Source organism: Struthio camelus, chromosome 6 (genome assembly GCF_040807025.1).
Source record: "Struthio camelus isolate bStrCam1 chromosome 6, bStrCam1.hap1, whole genome shotgun sequence".
NCBI classification, from domain to species: domain Eukaryota; kingdom Metazoa; phylum Chordata; class Aves; order Struthioniformes; family Struthionidae; genus Struthio; species Struthio camelus.
In genome coordinates this window covers 34640438-34666898 of record NC_090947.1, presented here as the reverse complement: position 1 = coordinate 34666898, position 26461 = coordinate 34640438, and the positions used below count along the sequence as shown (strand labels likewise).

The 26461-nt window shown below is 41.1% G+C and overlaps 1 protein-coding gene across 8 annotated transcripts in view; it reads right to left on the bottom strand.

The window, feature by feature from the left end:
- The window catches only part of KALRN (kalirin RhoGEF kinase), a 528885-nt gene that overhangs the window by 292885 nt on the left and 209539 nt on the right, over positions 1-26461 (bottom strand). For all 8 annotated transcript variants that reach the window (XM_068949099.1, XM_068949100.1, XM_068949097.1 and 5 more), the window contains exons 5-6: positions 21703-22215; positions 572-694 (exon numbers count right to left, since the gene is read on the bottom strand). In XM_068949099.1, coding sequence (XP_068805200.1) covers positions 572-694; positions 21703-22215 — 636 coding nt within the window. The remainder of the gene's footprint in view (positions 1-571; positions 695-21702; positions 22216-26461) is intronic.

Below are 26461 nucleotides of genomic sequence, written 5' to 3'. Positions count from 1 at the left end.
CCAGGAAAGAATAAGAAAGAGAGTAAAGCACTTATAAATGGATAACGATGCTTTTTTTTTTTTTCTTTTGCACCCAAGGTAAGTCGAGTTGCACTGAAAAGCACTGACCAATCAACTTTTGAAAAAGCCAAAACCCTACTGTGGCCACACCTGACAGCTTGATTACTGTCTCTTTTTTACAGTTTTGAAAAGTACCTCAGCCGTGCAGGGGAAAGAAGCATAAATTATTAAAGTGCCAGCTACAGCTCTCATTAATTCCATGTCAGAGAAATGTCAAAAACTTAAAAAATATTTGATTTGCTCTCCAAAATGAAAACAAACTCTATAGGACTATGCTGGTCTTAAACTAAGGAAATAATTGTCTATCAGTATCCGGGTGGACAGAGCAACACCCTCTGCTTCCCAGAAAGAGGGCTGCCACCACAGCCGGACCCTGCCTTCCTTACACCACCTCACGTGGCTCCACAGCTCCCTCTGAACTGGAGGTGGCCTCACGTGCCTCCCCCTTCCTCACTCACACACACACACACACACACACCCCCCAGCCAGTCACAGCATGCCCCAAACTCACCATGGAATTCATGGCAAAGTGATTGTGCTGCGTCTGTAGGTCAAGGGCATGTTGGTAGCTCACGCCAATCTCCGTGTGACTCTGCAGGAACAATTCTTTGTTGTGGCTGATCCAGTCAAACATCTTGAAGTATCCACGCAGGACAGAGAAAGAGAAACAGTGTTAGTGAAGGATGAAAAAAATCAGGGCCGGTGCAAAATAAGAGAGCCCACAGTTCTGAGACAGATTTATACGCGACACAGACAAAAAAACTAATCTGTGTTGCCTCAAAAATGTTCCTTATCAAAATACACTGTTGTGAAGCAGTGGCAGCATTTAAGTTATCAGCATGTTTTGTTATAAACAGAACAATCGGTCAGGAAACATAATTCATAAAGTATGTTTCTCAGTAAGCTGACACCACAGTCCTTTTCTATAAGTAACAGGAATTTCATATAAAGAAAGATGGCAGCAGAGGGACCTAAATCAGGGGTTACTTCATTGACTGAAGATCTAGTGGTTCATAAAGTACTCTTAATCCAGAAATGGACCAAAAAATCCATAAATATTATTGATGAGATTTTCTTCCCTCTCTTTTTCTTTTTAGTCTATATATAAAGTTTCCAAACGGTATATCCAAACAGCCAGTTGACTTCCTACACTTACATTTCCTAGATCTTTCCTACTCCAAAGCCAAAACCTAGTCTATCTTTCATTTATTATTTTTGGGATGAAGAAGAAAAAAAAGTGTATTTTATTAATATCTATAAATTGTACACATTTCAACTTCTCCCACTTCCAAATGTATTTCCAAGAAAAATGAATAGTTCAGTACTTCAGATACAGTTAGAAATACACTGAATAAACCCGATGTAACTCATTCCTTATTCTGTAGCACGATCATTTACTACAAACTGTCACAAGTGAGCTAGGAGATAGGTGTCTTTATGCTTTGGCTTGTTCTGTCTTGTGTTAGAGACTACACGCCTTCCAAATGGGCACCTTCCTTCTTTACTCCCCTCTACAGCTGTGCAAGAAAATGACAAGCTCAAGATTTCGTCCTTTCTGCAAACACTTTTGTTACAGAATCCCTTCAAACTTCCTTCGCTCATGTTGTCCATCCCTGGAGCAGAGCTGGGACCTCCTCACTGATCATAATAAAAATCAGTAAACTTATTACTTCATTAAAAGAAAAAAAGAGCTAATTATAGAGGCAGTGGAAGTCAGGTCAAAACAGTCCCTGCTGTTTAGAGGGAAAAGGCAAACGATGCAGCTTCTAAGAAGCCACCTCATTCCTGAGGGATCAGTCCAGTTCTTTGTTATAACACCGATACGTTCTTCGGTCCTTAGCAGTTTTGTTCCTCAGCGCTGAATAATAAAGTTTTTGGCCTATGACAGCTGAAGAATGGTCAGAGCCCAGTGTTCAAGCACTGTACGTCACAACTGACAAGAGTTTTGCAAGGATAAGGTTAGTGTTTTCAAATATTACCACCAGGTAAACAGGATGAAGCAACATACTATAATCCAAAGAGCAATCTAAAGCTCTCTCATTGGATTCCTTTTTTCTCACTTTATTAATAATTAATAAGCAACACAAGCACAAAATAATTTGCCACACTTGTGAGTTAAAGAAAAATAATTCCATAAAGCCAATAGAGAAAAAAATCTGTAACAGCAAAGTTCATATCTCAACAATAAGATTTTACATCTCCATTTAGAATCCAATACAGATTTGTCTTAAGTAGATATAAGTTCAATGTGAACTTTTTAAAATGCTTTAAACAAGCTAAAGACATTCAAGGAGAAGAAAACTGGCAGCAATCCGCAGAAAATAAATAGTAAATCTAGTATTTTATGATTGACAAGGCTGAATGAAAATTTGTTTAAAATGAGTAATTTAAACTAGTAGTCAACTGCCCTGTGAATAGGGAGTATTTCTTCCATCTTATCTATACCTGTATTATTGGATGAGAATCTACGTTAAGTCATGGTTATGCCTTTTAAAATACAATAACTGACCATTAAGAAAAAAATAAAGTTTAAAAGGCAAATATTTTTGTCTTATTTCATCAACTGAGATACACAAGAGCTGAAAGGGGGACCTTCAGTAATTCTGAGCAACACATGATGAGGCTCGTGATGAGACACAAGATGAGATGAAAACAGTATATTTTTAAACTTCTACTCATGGACAATAGCAGATTTAGGAAGAGACTATGACCTTCATTTTAGATGTTGAATATTTCTATTATATTCTTCATAACAAATTATTTTGGTTTCAGCTTGTCTATGCCTGTAGCAAATTATGTCCCATCATTATGGTCTGAAGGCTCTCCCTTTAGCTGCTGCAAACTTCTGTAACTTGAAAGCTCAGAGAAGGATAAGTCTTCAATTTCATGTGGTTTGGAGGAGGGAAAAAATGAAGCAAGATGCCCAGGAATGAGTGCAGAGAGGAGAGATGTAGTTTCACTACAGCCTGAAGTAGGGTTAATGATGCACTTTGCTCAGTAAAAATATTCATTGCATTTGGGTCTCAGTGAATAATAGGCAGCAATTACGCATCACTCTTGCTCTGTTACAGCAGCCATGGCTTTTGAAAACTGCAGGTATGCCAAGTTCATGCAATGTATCGCTATATCTGAATGACTCAAACAAGTTCCAGATGAATTGGTACCTCTACAGTATGGCGTAGTCCAGGGCTGCATGGATACACTAACCTGATCCTGAAAAGCAGCACAGCCTGGGCACAGTACTGCTTTGATTTGTCTACGTTGCTTTTGTTTCCACGGCTGGTTCATTCGCAGCCCTCTCAAGCACCTGAACTTAGTGCTTACTGACCTGTAAATATATCCCAGATGCCCTGGAGAGGAGATCATGTTTTCTTCATTGTACAACTCTGCCAATGTGGAGAACTTTGTACTTTCACCCCCCTAATCAAGGATGCACATGAATGATACCTATCACACAAGTCCCACAGATCACCAGATTTACTTAATAATCACAGGATTTCAAAAAGAACATGTGGGATCATTTTATTTGCTTCTGAGATCTAGTGGATTATTTTCAAACTTTTTTCTTCAACCACAAAGTCTACAAACGGACTTCTTAAAGTATTTTCTCATAATAACATGACTTTGGAAGCTGAGGTTCAATGAAAATACCAGATGTTGAGCAAGTTGTGATGATGCTGTGAGAGCTGGCAATGGGTAGCCAGGGGTTTCAATATGAAGGCCTGTCAACATTGTCTGGCCTGTCCCACATTACTAGCAATATTTTCTGAAAGCTTTCAAGTGAAACTTGTTTTCCACATGAGAACACTTGTTTTCCACATGATGCTTCCTGTGTTCCTGAAATGAGCACACTGCTTAGTTTGCTTAATTAAAAAACACCATTAAGGATGTGAGCATGGCAATGACCCAACCATTGCTATTTTACTTAGCCCCACAAGAAGAGCTCCAGTATCAAAGGGCTAACTTGGGCTCCGGGAAAAATGTTAAACATCCTTAATTAGTTATTTCCTCCATCAAAGGAGTGCGGTTCTTTTAATACAGTAAATAGCAGAGGCTCCCCTGCTAGAGGAGCTTAGATCAGATAAGGGGTCTAAGCTACCTGGTATTTCCCTGTTGTTATACAGCACTGTAACAACGGATCCCATTCCATTCATGAAAAATGCTGCCCTAACAGAACTAGCCCAGCGATCACCATAAAACTAATGGTTCTGTAATTTTCCTCTATCTTACTTTTTAATTTGAGTAGTTAGCGCTGGCTGCTGGTGTGTTAATTCTTCTCTTAAGTCTGCTAATCATTCCTGCAGTCATGAATTCACGCTAAACAGGAGTGCAGAATAACTAAGGCTGGACATTTTATAGCTTAAAACATACGAACCAACAAGCCTCAATGTCTCCCAGACTGGCACTTCTCCACTTTGCTCCAGATAATCTGGAGACCAATTACGCAGTTACGATTTTCCAGGGCCTGAGTAGGGCTGAGGGGGCAGTAAAGCCCACTTTAAACTTTCAAGGTGATTATCTCTTGTAGTCCGTGTCTCCAGCAATACATAAAGAAAAGCAAATTCAGAAGCTGAAGAACATTAAGTGCAACAACATTTACGTTTAATTAAGAGAATTAGTCCCTTACCAGAGAGTCAAGAGAGCCAAGAACAGTCCAAAGGGTCTCCTCCTAAAGCTTTGCTAAAGCATCTACCCTAACCATCATTAATGATATGCATGCACCAATAACAGTTACACAGACCTGAGGCCACTTCACTTGCACGTTAGGATACCAAATTGTCTCCTAGCAGCACTGGCAACAGTGAAGTTTACTTAACACTGTTCAAGGTGCTTCTAAAACCTCATGTTTTGTCATCACAGTCGATGAGTTACTAGAAAATCTGGGTTAAGCCTTAGACCAAACAGCAGGTCTCAAGGTGGTCATGAAAAAGACCTATGGAGGGAGAAAGGGGCTCCGTACTTTCTTTAGATGTGTAACATCTGGCAGACCAACGAGAACAATACAAGAACAACTGTTTGGAAACAGAGAAGAAACACACAGATCGGGAACAGCATGGATGCAGATTGTGCATGCAGTCCAGCCCTACCTCAGATAAAATGAGATTTACACTATCATTTCCAATAGTCATCTCTGCTCTCTGGCTTTCGTTGGAGCTTGCTGAGGAGTGTTAGCGCTAGATTCAGAAACAGTGGGACTAAGCACCACAGGATGACATTCCTGTCGCGTGGCTGTACCAAATGGCACTGATGGGAGGACTACAGCCTTTACGGTTAAAGCATTTCAGCAGCAAGTGAGCTGGATGTATTTATTAATGAAATTGTTCATGCATATTAACAAAAAAAATCCCAAATAATAATTCCCATAGCCCTCTAACAGTATACTAAGACTGGAACAAATTATGAACTTGCTTGTAGCTAATCGTCTTTTCTGTAATTTTGGTCCATGAATACCAAGCTCAGACTGGTAAGTAAGGGCAGAATGATAACAGTTATAACCACACAATCCTGAAGAACAATATAGGATGCATAACAAGAAAACGGGTCCCAAAGGGATGTTCAGGTTGAGTCCAGTCACTGCTATTGGCAGCCAACCACAGCGTTTAATTTGTTTCATAAAGTGATCAAGCTCCATCTGAAAACTAGTCAAGTATTGCAGCTCAGCTCCTCCTGTGAGAGAGTTCCAGAAACTTTTTGCTCTTATTGTTAAACTCTTCATATACTCTCTGCCCTAACTCGGATTCATGGCCAGTTTATACACATTTGCTCTTACGTTAACATTGTCCTTTAACTTAAGAACTCTCCTCCTTCCTAGGTCTTTAACCTTTTCTGCTGTGGATAGGGAGGAGCTCATATTCTCTCTTGCCGTTTTTTACTAGACTGAGCAAGCCCAGCTCTTTCAGCCTTTCCTCCTAACCCATAGCCACTCTCTGCTCTTTTTATAGTTCAAGGTCATCTTTCTATCCAAGCTAAGGTCCTAACAGGATATTGTGGAATGTTAATTCTTCACTGGAAATACTCCGGCTGATGCCATCTAGGATCACTTGTATGGCACTTCTGGTATCCGGTTTAAAAAAAAAAAAAAAGGAAAAGGATAAAAAATGGGAGAGTGACAACTATTGAATCAACATCTGTATTTCCTGTGATACCTGGCTATCTTTTTTCTTGGTAACCTCCTGCAAAAATAGTAACAAAGACCAATAGTGTTTACTGATTTGCTCTGACAACCACAACTCAAGTTATGTTCAGCAAATTCAAGAGTAAAAATATGAGGTAAGGTTTCACGGTAAACTGATTGATCTCACATACAATACACTAGGCACACTAGGCATAAATACACTCTCCCACTCTGCCTCCATATGCTAACAAAGAAACAAAATACTGTTAATCTAAAAGAATACCTTGCCTGTAGTTGAGTAGAGCACAGATAACTAATTATAGGCTGGATGAAAATTCGAGTAATATATCCTATTAGAGGAATGTTTTTCAATCTTTTTCAATCTGTAGACTCCACAAAGTTTTTTCAAGGCAAGTGCTATAGCAAATTATTGTCTATGGACAATAAATCTGCTCTGCTGATTACCTTTCAAGAAGCCCAAGGAACTCAGTATCCATGGTCTACAGGTTGGAAACCACTGTAGGTAAACGTGCACTGATGATTAAAGAAAAGTCCACATAAAAGTACATGCACGTCTGGATCGTCAGAACTATCCAACCCGCATTAAATTGATTAATGTACAACAGAAAGTGGAAAGTTCCACTCTGAGGCCATCTACAGTTAAGCAAGTTCTTCATATGTTTCCACAATATAAACAAAATAATAACATACACAGAGGAGTAACTGCCAGAGTCACTCTCCCAAGGTTCACAAAGTTTCCAACTACAAGGACTATTGCTATCTCATTAAGTGAATTTGAAATATTCCCAAAAACTCAATTAAAGATAAATCAAGCCATATTCCTTGCATCTCTTACAATTGAGCGTAGCCAATATTTCAACAAAAAGAGTACCACACAACATATTTGTGGTACATATGCAGTCTCTACTCAGATGTGAAAGGCCCTGATCCTGGAAAAATTTACATGACACAGTCACCTTTACAAAAGTCAATCAACTGAAAGTCTCCTAATGCCTCTAGACAAGAATCAACATTGCAGTTCAATTGGCATTGCTGGGGCAGGGACTGATGGCCCCAGGCTGGGCTGGGCTGGGCTGAAGTGGAGCCTTGGGCCATGGGCGGAGATTAGGAGAGACCCCAGGTGAGGCTGGTCAGGGCCATCAGTGCATAGTTAGTTAGTGCACCCAGGGCCCTGACACTGGGCTTGTTACATGAAGTACCCCTAGGCAAATGGCTGTTCTGAGACAGGACTATACTGGCCACAGAATAAATCTTGGATGTAAGGAAAACTTTGATAACACATTTCCCTTTTTCATGAATCAACAATATTAAAACTGCTTCAACATAAAAATCCCAATCCACTGTAATCCCTGTCACCATTCCATAAATAGACTCTTAATTAAATCAAAGTACTGTACTTGTAGGTTTAAACCAGAACTTGGTACACATTTAAATGCTTTGCTAACTCAGGGCCTTGTTTATTTGTCCTTTGTTTACAGATGGTGATGGACAAGTTGCTACTTCTGCCAGATCTTTCCCTTTCACATATGTTCAGCAGAGCCCACAGCCAGGGTAAACTGGTGTCGTTCCAATGAACCCAATTTACACCAGCTGAAGATTCAGGCCCACAGCTGTATTTGCGTAACCTCAGCACTGCATGAACACAGTTTTTCCATTATAAATATCTGTGCATATGATTCATAGAGTACAGTAAGTTTAAGCTATAGCACATTAAATTATTCCAGACAATGGGCTCAACTGCCAACCCACTAGAAAATTAGCTAGATGTGTGACGTGAAAAATGGCATTGTATTAATGTCAGAGCGCTGTTTCTAACATACTCATGTTGAATGTTCCTACTAAATGCCAGAGTAAGAGATCTGTGTTTTTATCCTGACAGATATCAAGCCACCGTCATGCACGAAGCAAGGCATAAGATTCCTATAACACTGAATAGAGAAGCAATAATTCTACTGTTGAAGGTGGGAGAGAATTACAGATACTGAACACATAAATATGACTAATGATATTTGGGCATATTTTATGCATCCACGTATTTGCTTCGCTTTTTTTGAAATATTGTACCTTTCCACCAGACTTAGTGACGACATCAAACACTCAGGCATTCTTGGAAAGGATCTGCTGTTCCTTAGAATGAAAACTGCCTTTTCCAAGCATATACTGTCTGCAGAAAACTGCTTGCTATCTAAGTGCAAATTAATTAATTGGCTGGATAGAAAATGTAATACTAAGACAGATAAATAGACAATAGCCTCACAAATGGAAAAAAAAATTATGAATTATGAAGAGATTGGACTGAGTTCCCCTAATGAGGAATTCTGCCCTCAGTTTTCAGAATCTGCGACTTTTATAATAAATTTCATTAAATTGAAAATACTGTATGAGTTCAGTGGCTTTATAGACTTTGATTCTATTCCCAGAGTAATGTGTGACATTCCAGTGACTCGAAATAGCTGCCATTAAAAACAAAACAGCCAGACAAATGTTGACTGCTTTATATGAGAAGTGTGGAATTTCCCCTACCAAAATTACATAGGTCTGAGGCCCAGAGATACAACTGTGGAATAATCATAGGTTTAAACCCTGTCATGTCATGACGCGTCAGGCCTAGAGCTGGGACGTCTGCACAGACAGAAAGCCAAGGGCATCGGCTTTCCTCGCGATTTCATGATGGCTCCGGCGGACCCCAACGCAGGGGACGGTCAACCATTTTCTAACCCGCGAGGTGATACCTTGAAGATGACAGCACAGGTTTCCAGGGACACTGTGCCCCAGCTATTTCCATATCCCATAAACCAGCCAGTGCAGTATTTTCCCTAAACGCTTCTCAGCGTCCCACGCGTGGTTAGCAGGGCTGGACACGCCGCGGGGCGCAGCAGGGCTTGCCGCCGCCCGCGGGACTCCCGCGTTGCTCCTGGCGCTGCCTCGGTGGCTACCTTAGTAAACAGCTGGGTCGAGAAAATGATTATAATCCAGCTTACCCTTCGCAGCAAATTCCGACTCTCCAGGGCTCCAAGATTTGTAAAAGCTAATTTGGCTGGATGTGAGGGTTTCAAACAACAGCACTTGCCCGGCACCGCTGACCAGGTTTGTGCTGTGGGGGCTGTGGCGTGGCAGGGCGGGGGGGGGCACGAACCAGCCTAAGCCGGTTCCAGCCAGTTCCAGCTGGTTCCAGCCGGTTCTAAAACCCGGGGTGGGGGGGTTGTTCGTTTGCATCTGTTTTTCTCAGTGCCCAAATCAGTGGGCAGAAGTTTGCGTTGACTGGCGATAAATTAATCCAAATCCCGCAAGCCCAGACCGTTTTGCCTGCGACACCTTTCCAACACCTGCCTAAGAAGGAAGGCAGCCAGCGTTTCGGTGCCAAGTACTGTGGAGCGGCCTTGCAATACGTGAAGGTCCAAGCAAACTTTTCTGAGTTAATTTTCGTAGCGTGCATAATGCGTAAGAAGAAAAGCCGGGGCGATCTGGCTTTTAAAAACTGAAAAATGACACCGATGCTTCCTGGAACGGTCCGCGGACCGTGCTCCCGGTTTCAACTCTTAAGCCATCGCAAACTCCTGGGGAGGCAACCTCTCGACCACACGCCCACCATCGTGTACTCCCTATGAACAGATATAAAGGCTAATTCAATATTTGCTTTTAAGGCCCCAAGTCCTGCCAAGTGTGGGTCATTTGAAGCGCTTCATCCAAGCCAGGAGGACATTCATTTAGGCAATAATCACATAGTTACATCTGAAAGATGCGGCACAATAAATCTGTAGGCCTCATGCGCGGTGTAACTGCACGATTTCCTGACAGCTAGGCTCTTATCACCTGACCTTCTCCGGGATCAAAGCGATAAATATAAAAAGCCACTTTTTTTTCTCTTTTTCTAAATGTGTGGGCTTCCTTGTCCTGTAGAGTATTTGGGCCTCCTTGTCTTCATTAGTTAAGGCAGAAACTTCTTGGTTGTAACATGCTATTTTCCTCCTTAAAAATAAGTTCTAAGTCTATATTCAGATGCCAAAATGCTTTCTTTTGCCACACTGATGAGGAGAGCGTTCCTGTGCCTCCCGGCAATGCCAAGTTGGAGAAGTCAAAACAGCCTTGAAACCCTATCAAAACTGGCAACAAAAAATAAAGAGGAAATTTGTGCAAATGCAAAAATATGCCATCAGAACATACTGCCTGAAATTATTTTTGGATCCATTCTAACGTGCATGGAGGAAGCAAGACGAATAGTAACTACGTATGCGATGTCGGCAGCAGGAAACTACAAATAGCACAGCACACGGCGTTCCAGTTTCGGCAGCGGCAGGCTTCGGGGCTGTTTCCTTACAGTTAGGGGAGGACAGGCTGCAACGCGACTGCTTGGAAACCTCAAGCAGGAACTACGCCATCATTTGGTTAATGTTCTGCCCTCTGGCGCTGCGAGGTCACAAGTGTGTTGGATGATCCAGTGCAAATCCGATAGAAAGCAGCCTCGGACGGCTGTAACTGTATCATAGCGTGCGCTGAGCACAAAGGAAATGCGCAAGCCTTCCTCACCCCTACTTGTAGCCATGGAGCAAGGAATTGTATTGTTTTTGCATTCCCATCATAAAGATCAGGTTCAATTCCACACCCTGTGGAGGCAGCATACTTAGCTGCCTGCAAAAAAGCAGATTTGGCAGCACCCAGCAGGATGGATGGATGAAGACTTAAGATGGAAAGCACATTATATTACACATCAAATCAGGACTCCTGCGTCAGGACAGGCTTCCCATGTGGCAGGAGGCACATTTTTAATTCCCCTTTTTTTCACTTTGAACCTTGCATCCTTTGTACTTTCATTTTGCTGCTCCAAAGCCAATCCAGCTCAAAAGCAATCAGTCTCTGGCAGATGATTACCCTTCCTGATGGATGGCTGTCCATATCTTAAAAATCAGCACCACAAATGCCGTCAGAGAGATTCTTATGTACTTTGCCCATGGGTCTGAACTCGGGTCCCAGTGTTAGGGGAGGAAGTTTGTACCCTCAGAGTTGTCACACCGCCAACAGACTCACTGCAGCAGCAACAGCAATGTCAATACTAGGCTCCAAAAGCAGTCCTGATCCCCCCTCCATAGTTATAGAAATGAGGGTTGCAACAAGGGTTGCAACATTCACTGCTAGAGTAATATCCACCAGGAAGATTTCTGATGTGTATCTATCCAATTCCTTCTACTACTCTGCTCAGCAGGCAAGGCAATCCCACACTTCCTCAAACCAGATGGCAAAACTGGGTTTGTAGCTGCTTTTGGTTGGAGGAGCAGTGCAAGCAGTTGGCGTGAACTTGTGAATTTGTCCTGTTGTTATAAGCTTTGTGCCCAAACTTTCTCCTGGAAAGGCAGATGGTGGATGGAAAGGCAGAAAAGCCAATGCTCAAAACGCTAATGGTACACTGGGGAAGACCCCCTGCTGCCTTGACTGATAAATAAGAAAATAGCAGGATACAAGGTTGACACTGTAAAAAAAGCTGGAAGCTCTTCTGGAACATTACTAATAAAGAAGACATTTTGATTTTACCGTCCAATTAGTAGAAATGAGCTCTGCTTGTGCTTTGAGAGAAGTTAAAAACTTCCATAATGATCTCCTGATCTTGCAAAATCTGTTCTTTCCTACAGCTACTGAAAACAAGATCTTATCAACTGTGACCAGCAGTGGTCAAAGTAATGAACAGTTCCCACAGAGCCCCCCATGATTACTTCCCATTCTGGCAACTCTTCACTTTAGATTGGGGGCAATAAATTGAAGATGGCATTAGCAACCTGCCAGAAGCCTACTTCATATTAAACAGAGCAGATATCAGCTATCTACATCTTTAATTCACAGCTATAGCCTGCCAAGACTTCAAGTCCCAGCCTGCAGGTTCCTGAACTGAAGCCTATAGACTATACAGGAGTCATCTTTCTATTCAGGATGATGGCATTTGCAAGTAACTTATCCTTATAGGTGCTGAAGAGGATTTACCCCATACTTCCCTAGGAATTCCTTCCATGGAATTCCTGTCCATGACTTGGTGGAGGAGACTGCAGATTTTAGCTACCACCCTCAGAGCCTTCCAAAGCAGAAGGTGCTGATCCCACTCTGAAATGTCTTCAGCACCCACCCCCTGTTATAGGCAGTTTTTCAGTTTCCAGGCCAACTTTGTTTCTTTCTGAAAAAGAAAGTCTGTGACCAGGTAAACCCAGTAATTTGAGGAATCTGTAACCTCTTAGTTCTGTTCTGCTGCCACTGATCTTCAGAAAAAATTCAGAAAAGATGAATTCAGAATATCATAATGTTTGTTCAGCTGCATCAGAACATCTAAAAGTGACTTATCCAGGAGCAAGAGCACTGATGTACTTCGAGACAAAGCAGTAGCACTACTGAGTAGCAAGAATTCAATTATTTTTAAATGCAAAAAAAAAACCCTGATAGATAGCACATTTGAATAAACACACTGAAAATTAATGAAAAACTGTGCTGTCACAATAGAGTTATTGCTACACGCTTTCATTTCTCACCTGCTTCATTACAGCCTTCTTTATTCTAAGATGTGTGAAGTAATTAAATAAAAAGTGATTAGAGTTTGCATATAGGTGCATTTTGGGAAATACACAGATTTTTTTAAGAATGGATATACAGTTTATCCCTTTGATATGATTTTCCTGTGTTGGTCCTTTGTCCCACACTGACTGATGCTGCTGCAAAGGTTTTTACACAAAACATCTTACATCAAGCAGAATAAGACTTTAGGACCTCACTGTGCTACTTGCCGTACAGAAGTGCAGTTAACCATCGTTCACGTTCCCAGATGAGTCTCAGGTTAAGTCTTCTTTCCATACCATCTGTGAAATCATCCTTCTAACATTTTAAGATCTGATGCAGTAAGACAGTGTTTATCAATGCAACAATTTAGGGAACCTGTATGCATCCACCTTCTGCGTTCTGTCTGGTATTAGCAGTTCTGCGTCAGAGCAAAAACTTCATTTTGAATGGGGCTTGTCTTCTCTGTGGTGTTTTTACTTCCAGAGTGGGCTTAAATCAAAGGATGGCACAAGAATGACTGTGGGTGATAGTCAGGCCTTGATGATCTTCTATTCAAATAGCAGCTTCTTTGGACTGATTGCTGACTTGCCTTCCCAGCACTGGTATCACAAGCCTGACTTTACAAAGGGTGAAGAACAGCCAACAGTGAGAACATCTATACCAAAAAAGGCACCATATGCCATGGGAGACTTCAGATTATAAAAAAGAATTTGTCACTGGCAGGATGAGAGAGTAGAGACCAGATATGGAAACAGGGTTTCAGAAGGGAATAGGCACTCTGTGCTCTGTGCAAGAATCCTTATGTGTGAGAGAAGGCAGAGAAAAAGAAGCTAAAACAACTTAAAATACTTTGACTAAATGTTATTCTTGAACAGTGACTATTCATATAGATATGTTTATTCCTTTTCAGATCCATAAATATGGAGATCTTTATATTTCTTCTATAGCTTAAAAATAAAGAGCAGTTGTGCCAAGAACATTTTCAAAGCCTGTTTTTCATGTACTTGGAGTCTTACAAGTCCTGGCAAATCAGGGTGCCCATAATGTTACCGATGCGTGTTGACATAACCGGAATATTGTGGAGGGCACCAACAGAGGTAGCTGGAACCAAGATCTCATTTCTGTAACAAGTGGCAAAGCCTCTGAACTCTCCATCAGTAAGGCTGGAGCCAGACATGGTGGCTACATAGCAGCCAGGGAACTTCAGAAGCATATGGGTCCTGCAGGTAGAGCTCTAACAGTGGCTTGCTGAATATCCATCAGGGGTAATTTTTACAGAAACTGTGAGCGTCTCCCACTAATTTATAGAGAAATTGAGTCTCTCACTGCTTGACAGGACCAGGCCTCCATCTTTTTGTAACAGATGCCTCTAGCAGCAAAATGCCACAGGGTCATGGGATCCAGTTAAAACTAGCATGAAACCGAATGATTTTGCTTCATGAAGAGAGAAGCAGCTGAACCAGGCTGGGAGGGGTAGGTGACAATGACAAATCGAGTCCCTGTGATCCCTAAGAACTTTTTTTCTAGGACTATGGCTAAGGAATACCATTCTTGCTTAGCAGTAAAATCTTGGTCACTCTTCTAATAAAGCTCTCTGCAAACACATGCACGCTCACACACAGAGGCCCAGGTCTGTACCTCTCCTGATCTGGAGTCAGTATCTGTACCCCGCTGCCACTGTCCCTCTGCTGCACAGGCGTTTGGGATGGGCTCAGAAGGAAAGTAACACACTCAAAGGAGCCTCACAGAGGCCCTCAGTCAAATGTCTCTGTAGAAAACCCTAAGCTTATTGGCTTTTTTTAACTGAGGAAGCCTTATGGAGCTTATCTCAGGTCTAACAGCACCCCATGTGTTTGAAAGCTCTGGGAAAGCTCCTTACTTACTCACTTACTGCACTGTTGTGATATCCATAGTGTAAGTACTTAGACTGAAAATCCAGGGCACCTTGAGTTCTGTATGACAATGTGGTGTTCATGTAACTTCAGTGAAATCTAAGTCCTATGCAAAAATCCATTTCTAATCCATGCTCATTATGCCTGCATGATTATTACTGTTAACAGTTTAACACCGAAATTCATTAACAAATCCTTCCCCAGTGAAACAGCACAGGAGGCATATATATTTCTCCTTGGTGTGAGACACTAAGGATACGCTCTCATTATTATCCTGATTCTGGTTCTTTCCCCTCCTAATATGCCTCCTACCTTCTCCCCAGTCCTAATTAACCACCTGACTCTCCCCAAAACTCAGTCACTTTTTACATTCATTTTATATATGACAGCTTTCCCCATCAGCTCCTCGGTACTCTTCTCATCCATTTCCCAGACTCATTGCTTGAGATACATCCCCCTTCCAGTAATTTCTAAGCCAAATTTTCACACAAAATCTGGGAGGCAAATGTATACATGGCATGTAGAACAAATCAAAGACAGTGAGCACTTCTAGCAGCAGTAAAATAATAGCGGGGAAATGGTCCTAAGCAGACTTTACCTCAGTCTGAGGAATCTGTCCAGTCAGCTTAGTTTATCAGGAAGTCACCCATTCCCAGATGCTATGCCTTTTGGCATTACACAAATCCTTAAAGTTAATAAGACAAGATGTAAATGGGAAAACTCTGCCATCTACTTAGGTATCACTTCCAGGATCTTTTGACATTGCTGCGAAAAGGAAAAGTAGACATGAACAGAAATGAAGAAGGAAGTGAACATATTGTTGATCTTTTCAATCTTTCTTATGCTGCTATTCCGGAAAGTCTGCTAAGACCCATTTCTAGGAAATGCTTCCCCACACAGCATCACTTGACTAAAGGAACAGTTACTATTGCTGTACTTAATGGACTGTAATAAAATAAACTGCCTCCTATTAGCAAGAAGGATCATATCATCAGATTTGTAATGCATTTTATTACAGTATATACAGCATCACAGTTTTTAAGTGCAGTGTAAAGGGAAGTAATGCTTGAAACAGCTGATGCGGATATGCATCATCATCTTGGTCATAAATGCACTGATACTCCCCCTTCTCTTAAACAGCAAAATACCAATGTTTTCTCTTCATTCCAATTTTTTTCCTAAAGCAAAGGGCAAATTTCCACACTTTGATTTCTACTATTACACCAAAGTTATTCTGCATGTTTTTGACAAAGGATGCACAGCATAAATTCCTTCTGAGGAACAAACCTTTGCCAGGTGTAATACTCCAACAAGAGTGTGGTGAGCATGGTTTAAAGACTCAGTTTACATACTTGTTGGACAGTCTCCTCTCCCATTGACTTGACTTGTAGAGTTAGAAGTTCTCTGTTATCTTTCTAGACTGTGTATGTTGTTAAGCTAGATTCTAGACCAGGGACTCCTAAGTTTCCTCTGGCACTTCAGAATAATTGCAAATGGGCATACTGGGCTCCTGCTGAAAATCAACGGGCATTTTCCCAGTGCTTTCATTGGGAAGAGGAGTAGGACACTGGACAGGAGTCCAGTATAGCTGGTTTATCTGTGAGTTTCCTCTTTCAGAGGCCAAAGGCTCCATTATTTATGTGACTAAATGGAGACTGATTCTCACAGAGCCTATCTAGTAAAATAACACTTACCCGTTCCTTATTTAAGGAGGCCAGACTAAGGAAAAGTCCTAAAGCAGGGCTGTGTGCAGGAAGGGAGGGGTGTAGAGGGATGCAAAGCCACAGCCTCACTGCCCACACCTGCACAGCAGCAGGATGCAGGAGGATTAGCGCACCCTGTCCCCCTCAGCCTTTTCGTCTTGCCTAGTCCTCCCCCTCTCCAAACTTGCCTTTTACCACAAGAACTTTGCATTACTATTGCATTCGGATCACTCATACGCTTGTCAAAAACTTCCTGTCATCCTGATCACATAGTCTGGGAAATGGGAGGAACAGCCATCGCAGGGTATGACCTAGAGGCCATCCCATGCTGTTCCCGGGTTCCCTGCTTCCTCCCTCAGCAGCCACCCCCTGAGCAGCAGTACCACGGCAGCCCCCAGGAGCCAGCACAGCTTCCTCCAGCCTGCTCCAAGGGAAAACCACAGGCAGAGGTATGTTTTTCAAAGGGAAGCATTTAAAGGCAGGAACTTCTGGCTGCAAATTAGCTACTTCACTGTCCCTTGCAAACTAAATGTGGCCTGTGGTTTGCCACTAGACTTTCCAAAGGGTTGGCCCAATGTGAACAAAAAGTTCCTCCCACCGCAACCTTCAAGTGAAATTCATTCACTGCATTTTATAACTGTGGTTGCCATTTTTTGGAGTTCATTTCTGCATTGTAATATGACTTTGGAAAAGTAGAAAGCAGAAGGGGGAGGTGGGGACAGAAAGAACAGGTCTCTCTCTCGTGTTAGTGGCTGACCCCCTGATATTATAGCAGCCTGCTCTTTCTTTGCTCTGGTGCTGCAAGTTCACAACAGAGATCCTTGGTTCAGTCCAGTTGATGACTATATTGTTCTATTTAATGTGGACAATGCTGATTACATCATGATAACTGTTTTTCATTCAGCTACACACAGGGGTAGTAAAACTGATATGGAATCAACCCAGAATGATGAGGAAATTCCTATAAAAATCAAGGTGGGTGCCAGCTGCAGATGATTTCCAGAAGGCCTAGAAAGTGCAGACTAGGATAATTTGTTGTCTTTTCTTGATATTTATTCAAGTGCAAAGCATGTGGACTCTTTCCTGAATTCTTCTCCCTGTCGAGATTTCAACCAACCAATTAACATTTCTCAGATAGTTCTAATAGTTGGATCTATGTTGACTGTGGTTTTTTGTTTTAAACAATATTCAATTTAAACCAAACTACATTCTTCATGTTACTGATGGCTAAAAATATTTTCCCTTTTATCCAGTAAAAACACAGTAAAGACTCAGTTCTGGTTTCAGAGTCATACACACACACACACACACACACACACACGTATATATAAAAATGTGTACTAGTTGGTGAGGAATGAATTTGCTGAACAGTGAAGGTCAAGGCTACACTGGAGGCTGAAATGTGTTATTTATCAGCAGATCATTACAGTCAGCACTGCACAGCATGTGAACTTCCTCACACCACTCTGCCAAAGCTCCCCACGTGGCCGACCTGCCTGAACACTGTCTGCTGACTTGAGCCCCATGAAGCTTCCAGTCTCCATCTGGCGATTCAATCTCACCGCACTGCTTGTGCCCATGCGATAGCCCAACTTTTGTTCTCCCTCTGTGGCAGTATGGGAAAATAAAACCCAAAAGGCCTGACAGGGAGATGAAGTTTCTCTACAGACAGCTGCGCTCTCTCCAACCGATTCCAGAGGGAGAAGCTCAGGGTGGGACAGGTACCCCCTCCTTTTCTTTTACCAAACGTGTGAGTTGCTCAGCAGACAACTTTTCAGACCGTCTGGTCCCGGCCTGGAGCCTCTAATCACTCAAAGAGACAAGGGGAGAACAAGAACCCACAGTCATATTTCTTATCAGTATCCAGTACACTTTAGCATAAACAGTGAAAAGAGTGCAATCTGGCTGACCTGGTCTCAATAGGATTAGTACCCTAGCCTAGAAGCTGTGGTTCAGTTGTTTGAAAGAGGACTTTTACTACTGTAAGATGTAAAGCAACATACCTTCTGCTATTAATAATTTAAGTGTCTGGCCAGCAACTGCCACTTATAAATTTTTTGATAGAGTGGATTTACAGGGAAAAAAAGTGTGAATTGCTTTGCTTTGAACACCTAGAATATTATAAGACCAAGGGGCTTAAACATAACCTACCTTAAAATACTGCATGTTTTTCCCTCTAGTGTCCCCTTTTTTTCTGTTCCATCTTTAACAATTTTTCAGGCAATGAGGACACTTGAAATTTTTAAAATCAGAGGTGTCCAGAAAATGCAAGGTCCTTGTCCATTTTCTCCTTATTAGAATGGTTTCCTAAAATATCGCCCAATGAGTATACAGAGATATTTTAAAAGGCCTTAAAACCTTATTTATAGTCAGAATTTTACGTTCATGTTTGACCTTTTACAAGGTATTATAGCTGTCATTTGATAAGAACTAAATGACATATCCAGGTTATGGAGAAAGAGCTGTTCATCTCCCCAGGAGAGGAAGACCATCCTGTCTCTGCTACTGCACCTAATGCTAGAGGGTAGAGTTCAACCGAGCAAACGGAGGTACTAGGAAACTTTAAAATTCAATATACAGACGTACTGTGGTGGATATTTATACATTAGAGACAGCACTCAGACTGGATTTAGCTCTGAACTTTTTATGAAACAAGTACTTTCCAGCATGAGATAGTTGGACTGTTTCAAAGAGACCTGCAAAAGGCAGCTAAGGAAAACAAACACATTTATATTTTACAGCAGTCTACATATTTGAAATGTTAAGTAAAAGGGCCTACAGCCTTCTCTGGAAGAGTTTTAGGGAGCCACAAACTGAAAAGAATAAAAAACACTGGCTTGAGAGTAGACAACAACATAATATTTTCTATTTTTAGAGAAAGTGTAGAAGTACCGTCCAAGAAAAGACAAGGAGAGCTACTCCGGGAAGGCAAAGCAAGACTGGGTGTTTAGTTAAGAGGCAGTGGTAGATGCATAAGAGATATCTAGAAGATTAAAATGCCTGCTTTGTCAATTGAAATTGCTCGAGTCAGACGGTGTTAAAAGGCAGAAATCACATTCTCCTCTCTCAATCACAAAAGCTGCATGTATCTACTGACTTGCCCAAACCTTATGCTTACCAGCCTCATAATACGTGCAAGCATCTTAGCTGTCACAACACTCAAACTTGCATCACACCATCCTTTTATGCTTGTTCAGGAGATAGAAAAGAGAAATATTTTGGAGACTTTCTTCAATACTACAGGTGGTGTTGGGCAACAAGAACTTCATGGACTCTGGCTTGATCTGAGAGCCCTTCAGCTGATAACATTAGCAATGTTACAAACATGATACTAACATTAGCAAATAATCATTGTAAGTAAAAATATACGTTTACATTACCAAGCACTTGTCATCTAAATAATTCCAAAGAAATTCATAATCCAAATTCAAGAAACATTAACTGAATGCAGCCACACTGGGAAGGACAGCTGTGATCTGCTGTGAGTGATCTGCTTATAGCATGTCACACACCAGGAAAATGGAGAAGAAGAAGAAATAGTAGCATTTGGAAGAAAAGCAATGCTCTTACAGATTCTTGACTGACTCTGCAGTGATTCTCATTCTAGACACTCATCTGAATTCATGGTTTTCCCAATAGGAAGATTGATTATACAATGATGGAGCCCTTTCAGTCCCAGTCCTCCTTAGAGATACTTAGTACATGCACTGAAAACCAATGTCTTATGTCTTACTTCACGCTACCAAAGATTGTATTTGTTTCTGCAATGTGCTTTTCCTCGACATTTTAAAAATAAGCATTAATCTGCAGCTGATAAAAAATACCACCTTCAATGGGTTCCCTCTTGAGATGAGGTCTGCATTTCTTCTTCTATCCCTCCTGGGCCCATGCAAACACATTAGTAAAAACACTATATTGTACATAAAGGGGAGAAGACTCAGAGATCAGGGCTTCTGATGGATATACACAAACCAGATAAGCATGAGTCCGAGAGCTCAGAGTCCTGCTTCTGTGGCCTAGAATTTTAAATGCGCAGTGAGGACTTTCCACAAAACCACCTAACCAGACTCCAAGCACTTCTGCATAAAGAGGGTGAGACTGCCAAGACTCTACCACAATACAGTTTTCTAACATAAAATCACCAAAATCAGTACCTGTCAATGCTTCCAGAGGCAGACAGCAGCAGAATGGCATAAGAAGCCTGCTTTATTGTGTATTACTGACATGTACAGGCATTGCTGTATATGAAACCTGGTTAGGGGACACCAATTGTTTTAGCTAGCCTTTTCAACTAACATGACAAGCTGCCATGCTTCACTTTCAAGGGACTTCCCTATCTACCACAGGTTCTTGAATGAGTATCTTCTGAAGAGGCTTGCAACAGGGATGTAACTGCAGCTATACTACACATTTTTTGCTATGTTATGGAATTGTAGCTTCATAAAACCATGCTACTTACCAATGCTTCTGTCGCCCTACATTCTTTTGTACGTTGCAGTTCATTTTAAGACATACTACATGTTTTTCAGGCTGAAATGCTACATTACAAATGCCTAAGAAATATGCAGTTGCAATGCAATCTTTCTATGGAACAATTTAATGTTAAATAGATCTCAAATATGATTTTATGTTACTGAATAGGAATCTTGGCCGCTGACTCAGTGTCAGGTATGAATTCAAATGCCATCCTTATGCGCTGTTTAATGCAAACCAGCCACAGTGAATTTTGCATACTGTCGTCATTTGAAAATACTTTCTCTTGGTCTATTTATATGTTCATTTAAGCTTGAACCTAAACACAATCTCAGATCTCATGCTGTGGGAACTAAGTGGCCATGTCCTTGGTATTCAGTTCCGTGACTAAAGATTTTACCTGTTGCCGATCCTGTTGCGATTCCTAGGAAAGGGAAACTGAAGATGTGGATTGGGATAACAATTAGGAGGAATTTAACTACAGAGTTCCCACAGACTCACAAAAAATGTAAACATTAATCATAGTAAATCAAACCCTAAAATTATTCTTCTTTAGGTGCTATGACATGCAGAAAAATATATTTATAAGCTTAGCAGAAGAGACTTGAAGAAAGCCTGATTCTTGTGATAATGTCTACCAAACGTACCCACTGTGACATGAAAAAGCAGATGAACTTTCATCAAAAGTGACACAAGCAGGCTATTCTGGATGTCATTATGCCTACTACATCCAACAACTAGTTTAGTGAATTTGGTTTATGAGCCACATAAAGTGCATCTGCTGGCATCATGAGATTTATACCTGAAATTAATACCTCATGTTGCTACTTACAGAAAGAAAAAAAGGTCAAAGTGCTCTTGTGATAATTTCTTGGTAAAAGTACAAAAGGAGGAAATTATTCCCTACCTTCTCAGCATCTTGTTCAAAAAGTCGGAGTTGAAAGCACTGGTCCAATTTCAACTTGCGGACATGCCACATCTGATGCAAGTGTTGCCGGGTGGAATGCAGTTTGTCTAAAAGGCTGGTGATCTTTGGCACAAGACTTTGAAAATCTGCACTTCCAGGAATGCAGTTCCTACCAGAAAAACCATCGCTGCATCTTATGCATTGTAATAACCTCTGACCCTCACGATCCAGTTCTTCCACCGGAGCTTTAATCACTTTTTTCTTAAGCTGCGTGTGCTCATCAATTAGCCTTCTTGAGCCCTCAACATCAACTGGAAATTCTTTCCTAGCCAACATTTCCTGGAGGTCCTCCAGCCTTGATAATAAATGGATAGCACTGTTGAAAAACTCTTCCAAGGAGACGCGCAACTCTATCCATTCATCATGGTTGTAATCCAAGGATCCTTCAAACTCATCCGTCAGTTGAGAAGGATCCACAAGTTTTGCCAGGCCTTCAACAGAGACCATACTTGTCTAAGGAAGGGAAAATGACAGCATTTGAATCAGTAACTGTCTAACCAGACGTAACAGTGCAATCCATAAATGGCATGAAGGGATTATTTTCCCCATCAGTACATAATTGAAGGAACATTGTAAAAGATGTTGAGGACTATATTTAACTTGGATGAATTAATCGTACTGAAAATATTCTATTAATGGCACTGATTTTATTTATTCATTTGAAGGCATGCTGTTTACTGGGATAATGTCTACCTTTTGACGCCAACTAGACTATCAAAAACATATCATGAGAACGCTTCTGCCGTGGATTACTTTAACCCAGTTGGACACTGAAGACTTCTTATAGAGTCTGTTGGTTGTGTGGACGTGATTGTTCACTAAATGGTATATGGTATTACAGGGATTCTGTTTCTTGCATTACATTCAGGCTAGTGGCTGTACAGAAGCAGAAGTTTTAAGCATATGAATGGAAGTGGGTATTCTGACCTGCCAAAATATACAACATGCCATTTTATTCTTTCAGATTAATCCCAGACAGAGCTCTTTCATATTAGTATTTTCTAATGTGATTAAGCCAAAATCAATGTAAAAAATGAAATGTCACTGGAGTATTAGCCATTAGAATTTATTGCTAATAGAAACAACTGTTCATGAATCATACACAATCAATGAAAGATGCTTTTAATTCATTCAGATTTTGCTAAAACAAGTAATCACTGAAAGAGAAATGCACTGAGTGCCTGGCAAGCAGCTTAAAGCTTAAGGACCCAACAACTGAAGGCTATTCCCGTTCATTTTAGATAAATTATTTTTACTGAAATATGAGCACCGGCTTCCAAATATTACTAGAGATTTTCAGTGGTCATGTTAATACCCAAGTTGGCAGCCCTTAAAGGCTTGTGATGTTCAGAAAGTGCCACACATCTATCCCCTAAAAATCAGGCTTCTAAAGAACGTCGGAGTTTGTGCTCTTCAAAAATGGAGGCACCCATAATCACAGCAATCTTGAAAAAGTCATCTATAAAGAAAAATACCTCAAGTCCCATCCACTATGCTGAATTATGTCCAAAAAGTAGGCTGCCCACTGGTTTAAAATTAATAATAGGCTTTTCTTCCAATTCTTTTTATCCACCTAAAAATATCAGGCATTCTGCAATGTATTAAAATGGGATTCCACTGAGCATATGCTCAGCAGAAAGATTATTTTAAAACTCTTTTGCAGGGTTCCTTCATGAAAAGGCTTCGGGGAAGGGGGAGAGCAGAGGGAAGAGCCAACAAACAATGGGAAGGTAAGTATGTGGCTTCAAAGAGGGATTTCAGATTCCTAAACCTCTTGACCTGGACACTGACCCCTTCAAGGCATTTAATAAGATAATTCAATTTAGAGTTTAACTGCCTGTCAAGAAAAGACTTCTCTTTATTGCTAATACCTGGGCATTCACCTTGCAGTACGTCAAGCTACTGCAAGTATTGCTCTTATGTTGAGAATTTGACACGATGATACAGCAGCAAGGCTTTTCATTTGAAGAATTCTGCAGCAAATCTCTTTCTTCAGATTTGTTCCTCTAGGAAGTTATATCAGATTGATATGAAAACAACCTTACTTGGGCAGGTATGTGGTAAGACAGTAATTGTTTCCCAGGCATCACTCTTCTTTCTTCTTAAAAAAAAAAAAAAATCACTCTAAAAAGTACTACCCACTATTTAAATCCTTTCAGCAGGAGAAAGAAAATAATTCTGAAGGCATCTCTGAATTCATACTAACTAAGCTTCTTAGTCCATCCCTCAAAGTGGCAGGAAGTTGTGGAGTCTGCATTAGTCAAACAAACCCTTTGTTCCTTTTTTCTTTACCTGACAAACTGACCCTAAACAAACCACAGCAAACCTCATGCTTCGGACTGTAACCCAGAAACCATTCTATTAGAGAGTCTCCTGATAAAAATCCAGATGCACTACACTGATGCCTGCACTAAGGGTCATATTCTGCCCGGGCATATCCATACTGCTTCCATTAAGCTCAGTAGCAGAATTTGGCCTTAAAACTGACACTGGTAACTAATAGGTTTGTAGATGGGTTAAATCAACATAGACTTCTACTGCCTTCCACTGCAGCCTATTCCTATGAGCATCTAGGGTTTAATTATAGCTGTGAGAAATCCCCATGATGGTTCAGCGCAGAGAGGACGCACAAGTGGTGCCCCCAGAAATCAAATAAATGCAAGTAGCATAGATCTGGGATGATTATTTGATATTTACAGTCCTTCTGATGAGAGGGCATGAGCTGCCCTAGCGTCTGAGCGTACCGATAAGGAGGAGCAACCACAAGAATCCTCTAAAATAGAGGTTCCTGGATTGTGGCCAGTATATCGCAGTGGGTCTACGGGACAACGGGCCATGGCCTGAGGAACCTCTTCAAAATCGTAAAATCAAAGGACTCATCAATTCTGTGTGCCTGCAGGGGGTCCAAGAGAGAGCCGACATTGCTCCTGTGGTCCAAAAGTTTGTGAACCATTACAGGCGCCCACCTGACAGCCTGACAGAGAGACTAAGGCTCAAAGGCACACATACAAAATGAAAATACCCTTGATGTGTAACAGTGTGTACAGAAATGAGTCAAGAGTTTCTAACACAATACAGACTCAGAGCTGAACTATGAAGAATAGCTTGACCACAGTTTACTCTTCCCTATCATCACACCAACTCCACACAATGAAAAAATATAAGTCAAGCCTCCAAAGCATATGTATTCATTTTAAAACAACCAAATGGTCTAAAAGAAACAAACAGATTTGAGGACTGATACTTTACTTCTAGGTTTTGAAGCTTTAGGGAGACATCAATTTTGTCTATTAAACCTCTGGAGGATTGAAATTCAGTCCTGGATAAACATGCATCAGCTGTCTTCGGCTGCTTAAGGACTGCCCCTTAGTGCCCCTATATACATGAACACCAGAGTGTCCTCCCCACAAGGAGCTATTCTATTGCTAGTCCCTGCGCAGGCTCCCTCCTGCTCTGTGTTCTTCTGTAGCCCCTATTTCTCCTTTCTTCCCCTTTCCTGCTGCCCTGATGCCTCTGTCCCCATATGCAGCACTGCCAATCTCATTGCACTGTAGTGGCAGCCACTTCTGCCAGGGCCTGGGATTTCAATAAGCTTGAGGAATCTGTGGAGGTGACACAGACCTATACCGAAGACAGTCTAGACCTATACCGAAGACAGTCTTGCGGGTAAAGGCTCATAGGGGATAGCAAACAGAAGTTATTTTGATGGCTGAATCCTCACAGCCCTTACAAGGAAGGCGAAGGCCCATTTAAACAAAGTAACTTTTTAGTTGACTGGTTTTAATCAAGATTTCATGAGACAGGCAGAAAAAAAATCTACAAATACTTAAGAAGAGGTCAAAAATAAGGACGTATTTACACCACACTACCTTCACTAAATCTGAAATACATACTTAAATATACTCTTCCATTACAGTCACCGTTAAGAACTGTAATAAATTCTATTCTGAGTTACAAAGGTGCAAATTCAGAGTATCTCTCTGAAATTAATGGACTGGTAAGTATGGGAACCAACTATAGAATAGTATCCCAGCAAAGAACAAGAATAAAAATCAAGACCAACTCATGTCTGAGCACATACTGATTGATACATAAGCACTTCCTGCACCTGAGCTTTGCTTCTATTTGGGCAAGAAGCTGAAATTCCCAGGAAGCTATGAAGCAATAAAAGAACATAGCTGGCTTGTCTTCGTCAATGACAATGCTAGTAAAATTCCCTTTAATTATGCAGTGCTGTATATTGGTTAGCACTCATAGAATTGCCCAAGGCACCTTATTGTTAACATGAATTGCCATTGTTAATTTTTAACAGTAAATTTCAACTAAATTAAAGCAGTGATAATATGTAGATAAATTTAGTCTAAATGCCTTTTACTAAAAAAAAGCCATTAGGTGAAGCTGGAGAGAAGACAACGCGTTAGCATCTAGAGAACTTTATCGTTAGTATTTTGATTGATTTGGTGACTTTTTTTCCCCTAAAAGAAATAGAAGAAAGACTGAATGCAACACCACCCCAAAAAAGAAAAAGCACACACACACACACACACACAAACTCAAAGCAAACCATGCACATGAACCTCTGAGATAAAACATGCATCCCCTTCCACAAGTTTTCTCAGAGAGCATCTGATGCCAGGGCACCAGCTCACCCTGGGAAACAATGCTCAAATGCCTTTTTCTGCCAGCACGAGGCTTAGGA